The sequence below is a fragment of the Ornithodoros turicata genome, chromosome 5 (genome assembly GCF_037126465.1).
Source record: "Ornithodoros turicata isolate Travis chromosome 5, ASM3712646v1, whole genome shotgun sequence".
Taxonomy (NCBI): domain Eukaryota; kingdom Metazoa; phylum Arthropoda; class Arachnida; order Ixodida; family Argasidae; genus Ornithodoros; species Ornithodoros turicata.
The window spans coordinates 46,924,578-46,944,525 of NC_088205.1; the positions used below are offsets into that span (position 1 = coordinate 46,924,578).

The 19,948-nt window shown below is 45.0% G+C and overlaps 1 protein-coding gene across 2 annotated transcripts in view; it reads right to left on the reverse strand.

The window, feature by feature from the left end:
- Positions 1 to 19,948, reverse strand: part of LOC135395984 (neprilysin-1-like) — a 207,236-nt gene that overhangs the window by 77,588 nt on the left and 109,700 nt on the right. For both annotated transcript variants that reach the window (XM_064627063.1, XM_064627062.1), the window contains exon 8: positions 11,097 to 11,239. In XM_064627063.1, the coding sequence (XP_064483133.1) occupies positions 11,097 to 11,239 (143 nt within the window). The remainder of the gene's footprint in view (positions 1 to 11,096; positions 11,240 to 19,948) is intronic.

Below are 19,948 nucleotides of genomic sequence, written 5' to 3' on the forward strand. Positions count from 1 at the left end.
TCTCCGGGATTCTGATAGAACAGATGCAGGAATATTACTATGAGGAGTTACACGTTTTTAAAGTCATATCTCTAGGTTCCCTGCGCCGGCACGGTGGCCAAAATTTCGCTTCGAGCTCGTGCCGCGGCCAGTTGCGGCCGCTTTGCAACGCGATAACTCGCACTTGATTTTAGGTATCAAAATGTGCTCGAGGATTCTAATAAACGCATATGTAGGGGTATGTAGCGGGTATGTAGGGGGATTCTAATAAAAGAGACGTAGAGGTATTACTATGAGAAGTTACACGCTTTTATGCTTATATGTGTAGGTTCCCTGGCCGGCGCGCTTGTCTCAATTTTCCCATAGGCGATGAGCGTTTCTGTCCCGTGGAGCTGTGGTAATTATCCGTATACGCTTCTAATTTGGTGAACTTGTTGATTATTGCCTACTTGACAATTCCCGGAAAATGTTGCAGTTACTTGATCGCAAACTAAGTTATAGGCTAAATAGTGTTCGAAATACATTACGCCTAATAGCAGGGTAGGGGTAGGCTTCACCTAACGTCCAAGTGTATCAGGTGAAGCGCGCGTTACATTTTGGCGCGGAATCTTGGGAATGGTGGAGTTGTGGAAAGACTTTCCAGCATACTGGACACATTTTTACGTTAACAATGACCCAAGCAGCACCCCGATGTGCTACTGTAGACACCCCAGACATCGGGCCAACATCCACTTTGCAACACCGCTCAGAGGTGGGCCCATGTCGTGTCAGGATGTAATTTAAACATGCTACCGATGTCATTTTCACATGCTGCCGATTTGTGGGCGATGTTGCGCCAACATAATTTTGCATTTTCATTCGTCTTTTGGCAATTACCTACAAAAACAATCGAGGAAACAATGGCTTTCGTACTTGTCTCATTTTCTGATGCTTTCTTTTGTTTCTCATATTTCCCATGGTGGGCAATGAGCGCGGCGCTACAAAAAGCAATAAGATAAACAGTGTAAAAATCCTGGGATCAGGAAGTGCAAGAAGCTTTAGGAAGGCACAGGCATTCTTTTCAAAGCGAAAACAGATACCATATATTTCATGTCTTGAGAGCGTCGTGGTGGGTGGGGTGGGGGGATGTAGTGAGAATGTGCGGTCAGCCTGCTCTGAAGTGGCGGCTCGGTGCACCCAGGGGAGGGAGAATAGGGAAGGGTGAAAGAGGGAGGAGAGAGAAGATGGTGGCACAGGAGAGGGAGGGGTGTGCTAACCTCCTTGCTTTGGGAGTTGGGTAGTCCAAGAGGTGTACCCACCACAGAAAACATGCGAGCATCCCTCAGAAGTCTTCATTTGCATGCTCATTGTATCACGGTAACCGCCAGGATTATTGGCGGAGTTACCCCACGTCTTGAGAGCGTCCGCAAATCCGAAAGCCATACTCGCCTCAGAATGAAAATGAAGGGGGTGACGTGTCTTAGTTTAATTCGATCATACATACAAACAAGACTGAATTGAGGAATTGCTCAGAATATTAACTCAACATCAACGTCATGAATGTGTTTCCTACTCTTTTCGGCGAGACACACCCAGTAGGTCCATCGAAAGGCATTGTCAGCGTCATGTCGCTGGCTTCGGTCAACATCGAGCCGACATTGCCAACTTCAATGGGATGTTGGTCGCAAGTTGGCACTGTCGGCGTCATGTCGGTGGTTACGGTCAGCATCAAGCCGGCATCGGCTTCTGCACTTCGACTTCGGCACTTCTGTGGGATGTCGGCCGCTAGTTGTGGCAGCGTCATGTCGCTGGGGTCGGTCAACATCAAGCCGACATTGGCAACTTCTGCTGAATGTTGGTCGCAAGTTGCCATTGTCAGCTACATGTCCCTGTTTCGGCCTACACTGAGCCGACATTGCCAACTTCAACGTGATATCGGTCGCAAGTTGGCATTGTCGGCTACATACCCACACAACCAGTAACCGCCCGTGGACAGCCGACAACGGTCCGAGCATCTGCAGCCTAGTGGAATATCCATTGAACAACTCCAGAACGCGTTATTTGGGATGCTCGAATGGGTATACAGCAGCAGACGTCCCTCATACATCACCCTCTGGACACCGTGCGCACCACATCCACACTGTGTTCACCGAGACGCGTTTGAGCACCCCTTTTCGCTCTTGACCCTCCGCCTCCCTTTTCTCTCCCCCTCTTTCGTTTGACTGCGTCGCCGCCAAATGAGAAATCTGCGCAGAAGGCGTATTTTTTCCCCAGGCGCAGAAGAGAGAGTCACGTGATGCCATAGCCCGTTGCAGCGCAGTGATGGGCAACTCAGTTCAATTTGACGAACTCGTTCATTCATTTCAGCTAGCTTCAGTGAACTGTTAAAAAAAGTTGTTCATTCCTTCATCTCGTGACGTCATACCACCACGTGACTGATACCCATGCATGATATTTGAGACACTGGAGGCATGGTTGGAGCTAAGCAGCCCTAGCAAGTTCAGCTTCCGCGGTCGCACAACACGGTACCACCTTAACAAACAAGAGAAAACTAAAGCTGATACCGCAACTTTAATATCCATTAATGAGAGTAACAGACACGAGAGCACAAAGAGCACGGAAAGTCTGCTGAAATCCTTCAAGCAGGCAGGCACAGGAACGACTTCTATATTTATTCAATAATATTGGCGACAACTGCGTACATCTACGTAGAATTTCCGTGGAAGTTACGTGGAAAACAGAACGCCAAAAACACAACCGCGGATTCTTCGAAATAACAGAGTCAGCGTAACATATGAGAACAGCCTCATAAATGCTTCCAGATCGTACATAACGAACGATAGAACGCGTGGTGCTTGAGGCACAGGAGAAGAACGCGATAGATAGAGCTTGCATAACCTGCCAGTTACGGTCGAAAAGCGCGGCAATACAAGCGACACAACACGTGAAATATCAGCATTCCCGGCAACCTAGAACACCAAACTGACGGGCAACACATGACACGATAATTCCCGGTCAAAGCTACGATTCCTAGCGCCAGCGAACGCCTGTTGCCCTCGAACGCATCACAAGGGCGAACACTTGAGCTGACGAAGCGAGCCCGAGAACGCGTCAGAACCAGGGCTCCGAAGCGTTATTTTTTAGGGTTCGGTTCAAGTTCCGGTTCAAGGTTATCGGTTCGGTTCGGGTTTGGATTCAGCGCAGCCAAAAAAAAAAACAAAAAAAACGGTTTGAACCAATATTAATCAGTTCGAACCGGTTTACGTCTGCTGTACTAATCAGCAGAGTTCGAGGTAATTCGTTACTGTAACTAATTTCCTTTTGTTAGTAACTTGTACTAGGGTTTCGGGTTGTCGGATTTGTCCGAAAAACTCCGAAAAACATACCCCGGTAAAATTTTAAGCAATTCGGATTAATCCGAAAACTCCGCTTGGCAGAGGTTTTTTCTGATAACCGTGTTATAGTTCTTAGCCTCCTTTTGTGTCCTGGGTTTTTTCTGACCTCGGATACCGACCCCGCCGAACATAATAATGGTTTCCGTGACCTAGCGTTTTCTTCGGCGGTCATCGCGACCACTTGAGGATTCACCGTCCGGGTTTTCCCCCAGTCTGTTGCCCGATTTCCTTGTCCTGCCCGTGACCTAAGCACTAAAATAAGCATCGAACCGAGGTCATACGGAGTGATCTTTTTGGAAGGGCAACTAGTTGCAGTGGTGACGAGATGATGGGACGCAAACGAAAGCTGCCCTGCGACTACGTCAAGGAGTACTCTGATTTCGAGGAGTTCACATCGTCCCGCGATCTCGATGCAGAGGTTGTCGTATGTAAGCACTGCTATAACAGTGAGCACAGTACACGGAAAGGGTGCATTTGGAATTGCGGAACACTTCAGTGTGCGTCGCACGAAATGTATTTTTAAGCTTGTGTCTCTTTAGTGTTGAGTTTTCGTGGCGCAACCGTGCGTGCGTAGACAAGTTTTAACCAAATTTCGCATATTAACTAAGCTGTAAATCATACACTCCGAAAAACTCCGTTCTTTGAAAAACCGATAAACTCCGAAAAACATCATCTGGTAAAGCCCAGAAATAAACTTCGAAAACCCGGAACCCTACTTGTAACTTAACTCGGTACTTTTACGCCGTGGTAACTTTCAGAGGGACTCGTTTCTTTCTCAAAGTAACTTAAGCTAAGTTACAAGTTACTTTTAATTCGTTTTTCACTCACGTACACTTACCCCCGTATTCCCAAACAACCCTGAGGGCTCCCTATGTAAGCGCCGGCCCTGAGGGAGGAGAATTTCGTTTCCCAAAGCGCCCGTATCTGCAAGGGGCGCCCAAAGGGCGCGCGCCAGCCAAGCAAGCTCGCGAGCTCCCTGTACGCTCCCTGAGGGACGGTCGCATCGAAACAAACATGGAAGACATGTGCGATTTCATTCATGGATCGCGTCGAGCGATTCTATAACGGTTTTATGCCGACAGTACGACGAATTCGGAAATGGGAAAAACCATCTTGAGCGGTACGACGAATATGAATTCAAAGAAGGATACTGCTTATCGAAGTCATCTGTGCATTATACCAACGTCTCAACATCAGGAGGGGCATGAACAATCGTGGCTTCCCTTGTCCGCCCATCCAGTGATTGTTACAATCTTGCCATTTTAGCGCAACACACATACACACATAAAGAGACGATGATGAGATGGGTACAATTCATATTCGCAATACCCAACAGTTATACAACATCTGAACACAATACTGACATGAAGTTTGCAAGACAAACGCCAGCAGATACCAAAGTAGCAGACGACAGCCGTCGGAAGCGGAAATGAAGCGCAGTCGTGCGCATGCGCTTCTGCTTCGTTCTACGAGGAATCGGGCCGAATCCCCTTCGAGCCTCCCGATGGCCAGCCCTTCGCTGAGCGCGTGCACGTTTACGTTTGAGAAACGCATGCTGCCCTGAGGGGATGTTCGCCCTCAAGGGTCCCTGGGCTACGGGCGCCCTTAGGGCGAAGTTGCGGGTGGTTTGGGAATACGGCCCTTATTTTCTTGCTTTCTCTCCAGTTCTTTCATGGCATTTTAGGCCATAAAACGTGATATTCCATCAATGACACTATTCTATTCAGGAAGTAAAAACCGCTGTCATTAAAATGAAGCTGAACCATTGTGCGCCCACAGGGAAGGGCCGTATTCCCAAACCACCCGCAACTTCGCCCTAAGGGCGCCCGTAGCCCAGGGACCCTTGAGGGCGAACATCCCCTCAGGGCAGCATGCGTTTCTCAAACGTAAACGTGCACGCGCTCAGCGAAGGGCTGGCCATCGGGAGGCTCGAAGGGGATTCGGCCCGATTCCTCGTAGAACGAAGCAGAAGCGCATGCGCACGACCGCGCTTCATTTCCGCTTCCGACGGCTGTCGTCTGCTACTTTGGTATCAGCTGGCGTTTGTCTTGCAAACTTGGGGCCGTATTCCCAAACCACCCGCAACTTTGCCCTCAGGGCGCCCGTAGCCCAGGGTCCCTTGAGGGCGAACATCCCCTGAGGGCAGCATGCGTTTCTCAAACGTAAACGTGCACGCCCTCAGCGAAGGGCTGGCCGTCGGTAGGCTCGAAGGGGATTCGGCCCGATTCCTCGTAGAACAAGCGCATGCGCAGGACCGCGCTTGATTTCCGCTTCCGATGGCTGTCGTCTGCTACTTTGGTATCTCTCCTGTTCTGTTCGCGTTCGACTTGCAAACTTCATGTATGGTGGGCTACTTCATGTCTGTATTCAGATGTTGTACAACTGTTGGATATTGCGGATATGATATGTACACATCTCACCATCGTCTCCTTATGTGTGTGTGTGTGTGTGTTGTATTAAACGGCCAGATTGTAACAATCACTGAATGGGCGGACAAGGGAAGCCAGGATTGTCCGTGCCCCTCCTGATGTTCAGGATAGTCTGTAGTGTTCATGCACCCCCCCCCCCCAACTTATCTTTCTTTCAATTCATATTCGTCGAACCGTCACTACGGCAATACCACCGTGAGGGTATAACGCTCGAATCGCACGACGCGATCCATAAATGCACCTGTCATCCATGTTTGTTTCGAGGCGAGCGTCCCTCAGGGAGCGTACAGTGAGCTCGCGAGCTCACTTGGCTGGCGCGTGCCCTTGGGGCGCCCCTTGCAGATATGGGCGCTTTGGGAAACAAAATTCGTCTCCCTCAGGGCTAGAGGTTACATAGGGAGCCCTCAGGGTTGGTTGGGAATTCGGGGTGTTCAGATGTTTTATAACTGTTGGGTATTGCGAATATGAATTGTACCCATCTCATCATCGTCTCTTTATGTGTGTATGTGTCTTGCGCTAAAATGGCAAGATTGTAACAATCACTGGATGGGCGGACAAGGGAACCCACGATTGTCCATGCCCCTCCTGATGTTGAGACGTTGGTATAATGCACAGACGACTTCGATAAGCAGTATCTTTCTTTGAATTCATATTCGTCGTACCGCTCAGGATGGCTTTTCCCATTCCCGAATTCGTCGCACTGTCGGCATAAAACCGTTATGGAATCGCTCGACGCGATCCATGAATGAAATCGCACATGTCCTCCATGTTTGTTTCGAGGTGAGCGTCCCTCAGGGAACGTACTGGGAGCTCGCGAGCTTGCTTGGCTGGCGCGTGCCCTTAGGACGCCCCTTGCAGATACGGGCGCTTTGGGAAACGAAATTCTCCTCCCTCAGGGCCGGCGCTTACATAGGGAGCCCTCAGGGTTGTTAGGGAATACGGGGGTAGGGGCCGTATTCCCAAACCAGCCGCAACTTCGCCCTAAGGGCGTCCGTAGCCCAGGGACCCTTGAGGGCGAACATCCCCTCAGGGCAGCATGCGTTTCTCAAACGTAAACGTGCACGCGCTCAGCGAAGGGCTGGCCATCGGGAGGCTCGAAGGGGATTCGGCCCGATTCCTCGTAGAACGAAGCAGAAGCGCATGCGCACGACCGCGCTTCATTTCCGCTTCCGACGGCTGTCGTCTGCTACTTTGGTATCTGCTGGCGTTTGTCTTGCAAACTTCATGTCAGTATTGTGTTCAGATGTTGTATAACTGTTGGGTATTGCGAATATGAATTGTACCCATCTCATCATCGTCTCTTTATGTGTGTATGTGTGTTGCGCTAAAATGGCAAGATTGTAACAATCACTGGATGGGCGGACAAGGGAAGCCACGATTGTTCATGCCCCTCCTGATGATGAGAGGTTGGTATAATGCACAGACGACTTCGATAAGCAGTATCTTTCTTTGAATTCATATTCGTCGTACCGCTCAAGATGGTTTTTCCCATTTCCGAATTCGTCGTACTGTCGGCATAAAACCGTTATAGAATCGCTCGACGCGGTCCATGAATGAAATCGCACATGTCTTCCATGTTTGTTTCGATGCGACCGTCCCTCAGGGAGCGTACAGGGAGCTCGCGAGCTTGCTTGGCTGGCGCGCGCCCTTTGGGCGCCCCTTGCAGATACGGGCGCTTTGGGAAACGAAATTCTCCTCCCTCAGGGCCGGCGCTTACATAGGGAGCCGTCAGGGTTGTTTGGGAATACGGGGGTAGGAACGAGGAGCAAGCCGTCGCCGGAAGCTGACATTACCTCTCTCATGTGGTACATTGATTAGCATAGATAGAGAAGTTACGCGTCAAGTTACCGTATGAAAAATACTAAGTTAATAACCAAGTTCTTCAGCCTGAAACGTAACTCGCAGTTACGGAGTTACTTAGAAAAAAGAACGAGTTACTTCCAAGTTACTTCGGACACGAAATAGCACTACACAGGTGCTGGGCGCGTGAGCAGTTGAGTTCAACCTTCAGCTGCCTGCGGAGGAGTGCAACACGCTTAGATCATTTTCGTTTATGCTCAACAATTCGAACGCTTTGCATACATCTTACTCCCTCGCCAGAGAACCATGCAGTTCACAGCAGATCATCCTTTACTGTACTGAAAAGTGCTGGGAAATGGCGCACAGCGTACCATTGAACTTCATTGCAAAACGCTATCGCCAATTTCTAAAGAAAACAGGAAGAAAGCGGTCATGTGGTAGATAGGAGTATCTCAGAGTCCCATGCGCAGGCCAGCACGCTCCCCGTTGAAAAGAGGGCGGGAAGCCGCTCCTGTGTTCCCTTCCTCCATGCTCTGGACCGCACGCCAACCTTTTTCTCGTGGTAGCTAGAGGTCTGCGTTGTTTGTGGATGTCACTGTGAACTACTAAAATTTACGCCGCCTTCACACTGCGATGCTGAATGAAAGGAAGCAGCCGAGGCAACAATACAAAGTGTAGCTGTCGTGTAGCACATCTTTTTTTACACCTCGAGTCACAAAAATGTACAGGGATGTCGCGAACGTTTTGGACGTGAAGCTGTAGGAGGTGCATGGACTCACCAGTTCTTAGTTTATTAATTTGTCTGCTCTATGAATTCGGCAAGGTTCCGAGCGATGCAGGGAGCTTATGCGCGGCAGTCGAGTGGCAAGGTATAGGCGTTTTTACCGCCTGGCGAACCGGTTACCGCATCATATTTTTTCGGATCAGTTCCAGTTCGTTCAAGGGGAGAGAAAAAATGTTTACGGTTTGGTTCGGGTTCGGTTCGGCAAAAAATAACGTTTTTTTGCGGTTTTCGGTTACGGTTCAGTTCCGGTCAGAAGCAGATGAATGAAGCGCGCCGGAGAACGCGGCAGAACTCCTACACTCCTACCAAGCAAGCAAGCAAGAACGTGCTGACTGGTCGAGAGAACTCATTCAGTCGGAGACAAAGCAGTTCAGACCAGTTCAGAGTTCCCTCTCGTCCCTGCTCCGCCCATGTACAGTGCGCTCGGCGACATGGCCAGGCATGGCTAAGGGAAAGGGGAGAGGCAACTGGCCCCTTTTCGATAACACAGTTCACCCAGGCCCAGTTGCAACCGGACCAGCTCAACTGGGACTGGGTGAACTGTGTTATTGAACAGGGACCAGTTCGATCAACTGGTACCAGTTGGCCTAACTGGTTTCTGGCCGGTCCCAGTCTCAACTGTGACCTGTTGCAACTGGGACTGAGTGAACTGTGTTATCGAACAGGGACCAGGTGTCGCAACCAGTACCAGATCAGCTGCGACCGGTTGAAGTGGTTCCACTTGAACTGGTCCCTCTTCGATAACACAGTTCAACTGGTACCAGTTCAAAAAATTTTCGCCTGGGGTCGCCATTTTTACTCTGGAGCTCAGGCACTGCAGTCTTGGTATCTTTCGGACAGCCTCCTAATAGACTACACTGATACACGCTCTACGTTTTGGATGTCTTCGTGAGTGAGGCTCTTTGAGGCGGTCGGCTAAAGTACCTCAGATCCTTAAGTTCTCTGATGAGGCTTATTGGTCACTTTTATTATTTACTTCTTCTTAGGTACCGACTATTCACCAGCTCTATCAGTCGCTATCGAATGTCCGGGCTTCATTCGCGCGCTACAGCAACATGACTTTTAGATGTGTCGGGGCGTTACAAGTCCATGCGTTGACATTGATGGTTTTGCGAAATTTTATCTCTCTACCTGCCGCTAACGGAAAGGGAACCCAGACACGGTTCTCAATAGACGCTTCTACTTCGTGGATAAGGAGGTTTCGATAAACTTAGAAAAATGAAATTGATGTATGTAATCAGCTTCAGAACAAAGCACATCCCGTCCCCTTCAAAGCATTTCATGTAAAAGATCGCGCCACAAGATATGTCATTTACTAGTTCAAACAAATTCATTTAGTATGGTGCAGGGGTGCCGAACTCATTCGTGTCCGCGGGCTGCGTTGAGCCATGGAAGACCTATGCGCATATCACCCTTTGGGGTAGCTTGTTTCTGACATCGATGACACAACCAAAGCTAAAAACGGCATAAAACGTACAAGTATAGATTTGGGTTGCTTAGCGTTTCTCAATCATACGGTCAGCAATCCTTTTTACTTGCTATGTCATGAGGAAACTTGTCACCTCTTGTTTTTAACTATTGCGTCGACATCGTGTAAAAATGATTGCACAATTGCAATCTTAACTGCGTTGAGGTATTCGTTTCTTAGTTGTGAGCCCAACTTTGACCTATTCAGGTTATTCACAGAAAACGCCTGCTCGCAGACGTAGGTTGGCACAGTTGCCTCGCGACGTAAAGCCACGAATTATTGTTACCAGACGTATGTTGTGCCGAACACGGACAGGTTTGTCCGCGAACAACATAAGAAGAACAACATAAGCGCGAATAACATAACAACATAACATAAGAATAAAACGAAGCCGCACCAACTTCAGCGAACTTGTTCTTATAGGTGCGTCGCACTGCAGGTCAATCAGTTCTATTTGTTAGTCACCAGGAACGTTGTCAACAACTGTGGATAAATGGCAAGCCAAAAAGCTCCCTTTCAAGTCTCCTGCACTCAAAGAATATTTCCTCGAATTACTAAACGGGATATCACCAAGCATGCGACTGATCCAATTCGTTTCTGGTGGCATTGCAGGCACCAGTTCGGCCATGTGGGTTTGCTCAGAGATTTTGGTAGGAATGTACTAGTAATATCAATCAAGTAAAAATCAAACGCAGAGACGGGTTTAGAGAGTCATCAACGAAGACGACACAGACAGACAGGGAACAAGTCTTAATTTGACAAGCAACGGCTGTTACAAGCAACAGCTTTTTTTTTTCTATCACTGATTAATGCAAGATGGACTGCACGACTATAGAGCCCAATGATAACGCCACGACCATTCATGAAACTTGTGCATGATTTTTTTTTTCGCTCGGGGGCCACGCGGGCCGCATGTAAACGTAGGCGGGCCGCTACTTGGTACCCCTCGTATAGTGTCTCTAGACTAATAACGTCTATTTTGAAAATTTGAAAAGAATATTCATTTTAGAAGTGCACATTTTGACGCTAGAGTACACATTCGGGTGTCTCAAGAGTCACAAGTGCAAGCAGTATTTGTTCAAAGCAGCGTTCTCATATATTTGTTATTGCTTATCCAGATTGAACAGGTTAAGTCTCCCAATATATATATATATAATAAAAATAAAAAATCATTTGAAGAAAATGCACGAGCACACTATGTCATATAATGCTATTGATTTGATTCAGTACGGCAGGTTGGAATACATGAAATCTTCTATTACCTTTGTAATTTGCGTAGTGCCTCATGTTCAGTTATGGAATCCATCCAAAAAGCGCTCTTCAATGAGTCACTCAGTGACTGCCGTACATTTGTTGCAATCTCCTTTGCTTTTTGTTCTCTTTGTCCTTCAAGAAGCCTTTCAATCTGCGATAAACATTGTGCAGATTTCGAACAACATGACAAGCACCTAAGGAATAACGTTAGCATGTATTACCAGTGGTGATGACGCCAAGCAGGCATTCGCGCGCAATGGGTATCTATACAACGGACTAGACACTAAAAAATGTGGTCAGCTGGCTTTATGAAGATGGCGAATGCGAGGTGTGTGGAACGAGGAGTTTCACGTCAAAATGATGTATTAATACGTCAGAATAACGAAATATTCCATCTGCCAATGAAGATGACATATGGATTAGCAACGAAAATTGTTCCACAGCAACAGTATCTTAGAACATACAATACAAAAGCTGGACTTAACAATAACACAAGAGCGCTATTATAACAGCCCCAAATCTTCTTGTAGCTTCCCCTTCTTGTACTTCTTCCCCTAGCTTGTTGTGCTCACGCAATATATTTCGTTCGACAATTGAGTGCGCTGGAGGTGACATCCCCTTGACGTTTTTGGCCGACTCGGAGCAAGGAAAGACGAAATTCCGAAATGGCACTTACTTCAGGGTTTAATTACAACTGATGCACAGTGTTCCTTCTGTATTACTGTCGAGGTGACGGGATCTTTGATACCGCCAAGAGAAATCGTTGCACTTTAGTGCTCCTTCAACAAATAATTGTGCACGATTTCCTATATTTGGCAAAAAATGAAATCTAGAAGGAAAGGAAAAAATGAAAAAATATGAAATTCTAGAATGTAGAGCCTTCTGTTGCCAATTCTGAATGTTGTGAATGTTACTTGTGTTCCCGATGCTCAATTGTCGAATAACATATCAAATTCAGAGCATCATGTCTGCCATCTCACAAACGTCAAGACCAGTTGAGACTGCACCAATCGCATTCTCTTTCTATGCAGTCAATGAGGTGCGCTGCCGTTTCTGCGTATGGCACAGATAACTTTCCGATGAGGACGTACTTTTCACAGTATGCCAGGCTATGCAGCAAGCTGTCTTCAGTCAGTGTTCAAAGCTGCCACGATGGAGTACAAGACCGTCAGTGCGCACCTTGGTGAATTTCAGGATAATTACAGTTACCCCAGATACGTATGTTGCCAGTAGTATTGAGAGGTGGAAAATTGCCCAGTTTGCCGCTAGGGGAGCTACCACCGCGATTGTTTCGTGTCGAGTTGGCTATATAACAGGCCCACGATCTAGATCACTCACGCCGGTAATTTACCCAGAATCGCAAACATGGGGGAGCAAAAAATTTTGCGGGGTCATCATTACGGATATGTCATAAAGAAAAAGTTAGGGGGTGTCACCAACAATTTGGGGATGTCGAGAGTTCTGGAGAAATCACTGACCCGCGCAATGGCCACTTGCGAGCCCCCGCGCACCGATAATCACCCCCCGATTACCGACAATCCCCGCAAACCGTCGCATTTCACCATAGAAAGGATACACTTTATTCATTTACAACTTACCAACTTCCAACCCACCACAGAGATATATGGAAGACTCTAGAGAACGGAGTTTATGCGTCCGCAATGGACTCCTCCTATGCCAGCCTGTGGCTTCCCGCCCGCAGCCACCCTTTGGCATGGACAGTGTTAGTTGACAATCCCTAATTACAGTGGAGCTTCTCAGTTTGCAAACAACCCTGCAAAGGCGACATCATGTGCACATGATCACATGTCACAACAGAACAGTGAAATGGGCGGATGGAGGGAACGACGATGGCCAGCGGAGGGCGCGAGACAAGCTCTGTACATTGTGTTGCGCACATATGACACTTCTGGGTGCGTGTAGAATTGAGCAGTGTTATTGGTACCACACCGTAAATGTTGTGAATCATATCTTATCTGTGGGATCGTCTAGGGCACTGATAGCCCTTTGCTTCGCCAGCGCGTATTTTTCCCTGCGCGGCGCGTGTGCGGAGCGTTGTCCACGTCATTATCGGCCGGGGAGGGCTGCGCGTGCGCTCATCGTAGCATATTTTTCAGCCTGGGCAGACTTCTTTGGCCATACTTGGGCCGAATTCACATATTTTTCCGATACAACAGGTGAGCGGTTTACATGCAGAGACATGCAAAGAAGGGTCATACACAAAAAGTATAAGTCAAAATATATTTATTAATGCCAATCAAGTTGAGATATATTTATTAAAGCCAATAGTGCTGGGAATTGTGATGCCAATAAGGTGAAGGAGAACAACCCAGCCGAAAAACCTTCACCACCTGTAACAGGGCGGTGCTCGGGTGGAGGGTTGCTGTGGGGGGCGGAGCGTGACTGGAGGGCTGCGTGCGTGCTTACCCTTCACCCTGGGCTGACTTCTTTCACCATTTTCCTACTTGGGCCGACTTCCTTCCCGCGACAAGTGGGCGGTGCTCGGGTGGAGGACTGCTGTGGTGGGCGGAGCGTGACCGGAGGGCTGCGTGCGCGCATACCATTCACCCTGGGCTGACTTCTTTCACCATTTTCCTACTTGGGCCGACTTCCTTCCCGCGACAAGTGGGCGGTGCTCGGGTGGAGGACTGCTGTGGTGGGCGGAGCGTGACCGGAGGGCTGCGTGCGCGCATACCATTCACCCTGGGCTGACTTCTTTCACCATTTTCCTACTTGGGCCGACTTCCTTCCCGCGACAAGTGGGCGGTGCTCGGGTGGAGGACTGCTGTGGTGGGCGGAGCGTGACCGGAGGGCTGCGTGCGCGCTTACCATTCACCCTAGGCTGACTTCTTTCACAATTTTCCTACTTGGGCCGACTTCCTTCCCGCGAGAGGTGGGCGTCGGGTGGCCGGAGAGCTGTGTGCGCGTTTACCATTCAGCATGGGCCGCCGACTTTCGCCATTTTTCAGCCTGAGCCGACGTCAATCATATTTTTTCCAGACACAACAGGTGTGCAGTAGGCTGTTTACATGCAAAGGATAGCCATACACAAAAGTACAAGTGAAAATATATTTGTTAAAGTCATTAGGAATTATGTTATGACTCTGCGTGAATGGGAAAAACTTAGCCAAAAAATTTGAAATAGAAGGAACGCAATACACGTAACAAAGAATGTAATTATTAAATGAACGATACAATAGCATTGAATAGGTATCACAAATCAATCACAATATTTTTTATTAGTGCAAGTTTTCAATGAATCAGAAGTGATAGCGCATTTAATCAAAGAAGATATTCTTAATCAATACGATTACAATTAAAATTTCAAGTGCTATTATAAAAAGTCTGAGATGTAAGAATCTGATAGGTGTAAGTAATTTCGAGCACAATAGCTATGTTTAATATTCCAATGTGACACAAATTTCTATTGAAGTGAATAGCACAGACATAAGGCAATAATTCGAATCAACACATAGCATTAATATAGAACCTAACCGACATGTAGGGAAACAATAGCTACACCATATCAAAACGATCACCACATTCAATAAAAGAAGATATTCTTAATCAATATGATTATAAACAAAATTATAACTTGTATTATAAAAAGTCTAATATTCCTATACGTGAGAACCATCTTTGCAATAGCGGGAAGTTCTGATAGTTGTATGTAATTAACTGTGAACAGCAGAGACACTGGAAGATTATGGGACACGAACACAAGACGAAATAAAATCTATACCACTACAAAGAAGATATTCCACTTCACCACACAGCACGCTCCTAGCCAACAAACAGAACAAAGAACGACACGAACACAAGAGGAAATAAAATCTATTCCAATACAAAGAAGATATTCCACTTCACTGCATAGCACGCTCCTAGCCAACAAACAGAACAAAGAACGACACGAACACAAGAGGAAATAAATTCTATACCAATAAAAAGAAGATATTCCACTTCACCTATCGACCAATATACAATTTCCATTCTAACAAACACTACGAACCTTGATGGAGATATCCAAGACGTAGAAAATATGCACTGTTTTCACTCTTTTCCTCAAAGCCAGGATACTTTATGTCTCTATCTATGTGACCATTGCACAGCGCATGCTTTATCAGTCAAAGGGTTAGGGGCTATATTACTTCGTCCAGCAAACGAGACGATAGAGGTCAGATAAGAGAGTTCAAAGGCGATATATTTTATTGGGCAGCGCAAATAGATGTCGACATCACTCGCTGGGGTCACTATCTTTTCGCATCCTTTCCCTGAAACGGAAATCTTTCGTCAAAGTGGTTGACAAGTCGGCTAAGTTTGTAGAGATGCGATATTGTTATTGAAGATGTCGAGAAAGTCCAAATTATTAATTGGTAGCAACGATTTAATTACATCAATTTTTGTAATATCTTGCAATAGAAATTTCTAATGAACCACACAGAAATATCAAATGTGAAATGCAACTCAGAGTTATGAGGCATTCCAATCTTAGAGATACTTACTTATGTCAATCGAGTGAACAATTGAAGCAAATGCAAGACAATAATCATTTCAGGCAGTAAGTTCACAACTCATAGAGTATTAGACGAGTGAATACTTGAAACAAAGTCAAAACAATAATTCTCAGGACAGGTGGAGATTATAGCATTCTAAACCAGATAATAAAATTTTAATCAATAAAATAAACATAGATATGCTTTTAATTAAGTGTAGACGTGCACTTGAAAACAGAAGAGACAATTGCTCTACATTGAAAAGATGGACATATTTTGTACTAGATACCATAAGTCATGGGAAGATGTGATAAAAAACTGCTTCGAAAAGGAGGAGCCGCGAAACGATTTCATTATCGCTGCATTTCAATACGTCCTAGACATGGTCGTATTCTGGGATATGGTACAAACTACAGAACTGAAGGTGCAAGAATTTATATGCCGAATCTACAATACTGAGATGGAAAGTACATAAAATCTTATCATGTGATATGTTCCAATACCACGGCAACGCAATTATTTTCTTCTACCAGTCTCTGCAACGATGTCGAATCAACTGAAGTTCAATATTGTCGTGCAAGGTCTGATGTATTATCACCTGTTGAAACTCAACAAACATATCAATTGCGGTGGACCACCGGACGATTTTCATCTAATACTCCCTCGTACGCCATTCAAGAATCTTCATACAAAGAAAGGAAACATCAATAAGAGACTGTGCAAGTTCATCGCGACAAAGTGTAAGTTGTTGAAGCAATACAAACACGGCGACAACATGCGCCTGCGTTAATCAACGCTGGATTCAAGCGCCCAATAATCAGAATAAACTATTTAATGTCTTCGGAATTCATCAAAGAAGACAGCAAAGGAAAACTTCAGAGTTTGAAATAGAATTTATCGAAATAAACAAGTGTATAACTGGAACAATAAATGTAATCTTTGTCATCATTATAATGAATTCTGCGCATCACAATGAAAACTCCTTATGATTAGATTGAAGATCGATAAGGAAACGAATATTCCACAATTTGTGTAAGAATTCTCATATGGAATGAGACCCGACCACCAAATAGGTTTTACTAGACTACATTCTGTACAAGTTCATTACCCGAAGGATAGAATTGCCTGAGAAGGATCGGTCATTGAAATTTAGAGACATGATACAACAGTCTATGATTACAAAAAAGGATCACTAATCTCATGTGAAAACTTATCATATTTCTCAACCAGTTGCACAAGTCTAGACATAGTAAATGAAGAAGAAAAGGCGTCTTTGACAAGCAACTCGATTGGAGTACGGAACAAATAAATAAACATTTTTGTCAACACAGTTGTCCGTTTGTATGACTGGATAGGAAAGATGAACCGTCCAAGATATGGCAAAACGGGAAAGAAGTCAAGATAACTCATTGCGGCGGGATAACTCAAAGCGTTCGCGACACACTGTCATCGACTTTTCGGCAACACGCCGGGCCGCGTTTCCCCAATGCCGTACCCGAAACCGAACGCGATTCTGCGCCCGAGGCGTTAACGCGGTACCGCACGCGAGCGTGTTGCCGAAACCTCTTCGTCGACGCGGGTGACCCTTTCTTCGAGTCTTAAGTAAATTTTCGTTCGAAAAATATTCGTAACTTTTAATATCGACGACATAAAGAATTCGCATTATGTTATAGTGTATACAGAAAATGCCAATCCATTCGAATAACTTCTCTGACATCGTGAAAGAGTGCTCGTCAAAGTGAGCGACCTAAAGCTTGCGTATTGTGAAATTACACATTCTACAACACTGATCATAAATCGCAAAACCTGTTCAAATTGTAATTAAACTCTTACTGATGTGTGGTAGTCACCACTTCTCCTGAATGTGAACCGATAAATTTGAGCAATTAAACCACAATCAAATATATTGTATAGTATGTGTGAGTATATGCACAACTTTTTAATCTATATCTTCAGAAAAATGCAACAAATAGCGTGCAGTTTCGACTTTGAAAATTTAAAGAAGAAAATGATCTTTAGTGTGGAATTTGCGTTTTACAATGTTATGAGCTAAAGACTTATAAAATTAAAGTATGGCCTTTCCATTTGTAGTGCCCGGATGCTATGACACTAAAATAATGTGATAGTTTTTCTGTATGGTTACGGGAAATCTCTAGCATATTTTGTGAATTGGATCTACGTTTATGTGTGACCTGCGCTGATCTGGTTATTATAATTAATATAACATATCCTCCATTGTGTTTATGCATAACGCTCATCTTCATTGTATATTGGATAAGCACTTCTGATGACAGCTGTGTGATACGCTGCTCCCAAAATGTGATTGCCACTTGGAAATTATTTCATACACGTTTGTGTGCCGTGTGTTACGAAGACTACGTGATTAGATATGTAGACTTGGCCTGCACGTCATGCTCGTAAAATCTTTTGTTTGCATTGTGGCATCTGATAATAGATTCGCTTTTCGCGAAGGCTTTGTATTATCTCCCAGGCACTGAACCCGAATGCGATTGTAAAAGTCGATGACAGTGTGTCGCGAACGCTTTGAGTTATCCCGCCGCAATCAGTTATCTTGCCTTATTTCCCGTTTTGCCATATCTTGGACGGTTCATCTTTCCTATCCAGTCATACAGACGGACAACTGTGTTGACAAAAATATTTATTTATTTGTTCCGTACTCCAATCGAGTTGCTTGTCAAAGACGCCTTTTCTTCTTCATTTACTATGTCTAGACTAGTGCAACTGGTTGAGAAATATGATAAGTTTTCACATGAGATTAGTGATCCTTTTTTGTAATCATAGACTGTTGTATCATGTCTCTAAATTTCAATGACCGATCCTTCTCAGGCAATTCTATCCTTCGGGTGATGAACTTGTACAGAATGTAGTCGAGTAAAACCTATTTGGTGGTCAGATCTCATTCCATATGAGAATTCTTACACAAATTGTGGAATATTCGTTTCCTTATCGATCTTCAATCTAATCATAAGGCGCTTTCATTGTGATGCACAGAATTCATTATAATGATGACAAAGATTACATTTATTGTTTCAGTTATACACTTGTTTATTTCGATAAATTCTATTTCAAACTCTGAAGTTTTCCTTTGTTGTCTTCTTTGATGAATTCCGAAGACATTAAATAGTTTATTCTGATTATTGGGCGCTTGAATCCAGCGTTGATTAACGCAGGCGCTATGTTGTCGCCGTGTTTGTATTGCTTCAACAACTTGCACTTTGTCGCGATGAACTTGCACAGTCTCTTATTGATGTTTCCTTTCTTTGTATGAAGATTCTTGAATGGCGTACGAGAGAGTATTAGATGAAAATCGTCCGGTGGTCCACCGGATATGTTTGTTGAGTTTCAACAGGTGATAATACATCAGACCTTGCACGACAATATTGAACTTCTGTTGATTCGACATCGTTGCAGAGACTGGTAGAAGAAAATAATCGCGTTGCCGTGGTATTGGAACATATCACATGATAAGATTTTATGTACTTTCCATCTCAGATCTGTGTAATTTCAACAAATCCGTAATGAATCGTGCGATATAGACCGCTTGTATATGATAATTTGATCCGACTGCTTTCTTGATGTACGCAATGCCCATTGCAATGATTACAATTACATCTGGTCCAGTGTATTTCAATTCTTCGTTAGCAAATCTCAAAAACTCAGCCATCAATCCTAGTGGCCCTTCCGACGTTGATGTGCAGATATTTTTATAAGTATTGTAGATTCGGCATATAAATTCTTGCACCTTCAGTTCTGTAGTTTGTACCATATCCCCGAATACGACCATGTCTAGGACGTATTGAAATGCAGCGATAATGAAATCGTTTCGCGGCTCCTCCTTTTCGAAGCAGTTTTTTATCACATCTTCCCATGACTTATGGTATCTAGTACAAAATATGTCCATCTTTTCAATGTAGAGCAATTGTCTCTTCTGTTTTCAAGTGCACGTCTACACTTAATTAAAAGCATATCTATGTTTATTTTATTGATTAAAATTTTATTATCTGGTTTAGAATGCTATAATCTCCACCTGTCCTGAGAATTATTGTTTTGACTTTGTTTCAAGTATTCACTCGTCTAATACTCTATGAGTTGTGAACTTACTGCCTGAAATGATTATTGTCTTGCATTTGCTTCAATTGTTCACTCGATTGACATAAGTAAGTATCTCTAAGATTGGAATGCCTCATAACTCTGAGTTGCATTTCACATTTGATATTTCTGTGTGGTTCATTAGAAATTTCTATTGCAAGATATTACAAAAATTGATGTAATTAAATCGTTGCTACCAATTAATAATTTGGACTTTCTCGACATCTTCAATAACAATATCGCATCTCTACAAACTT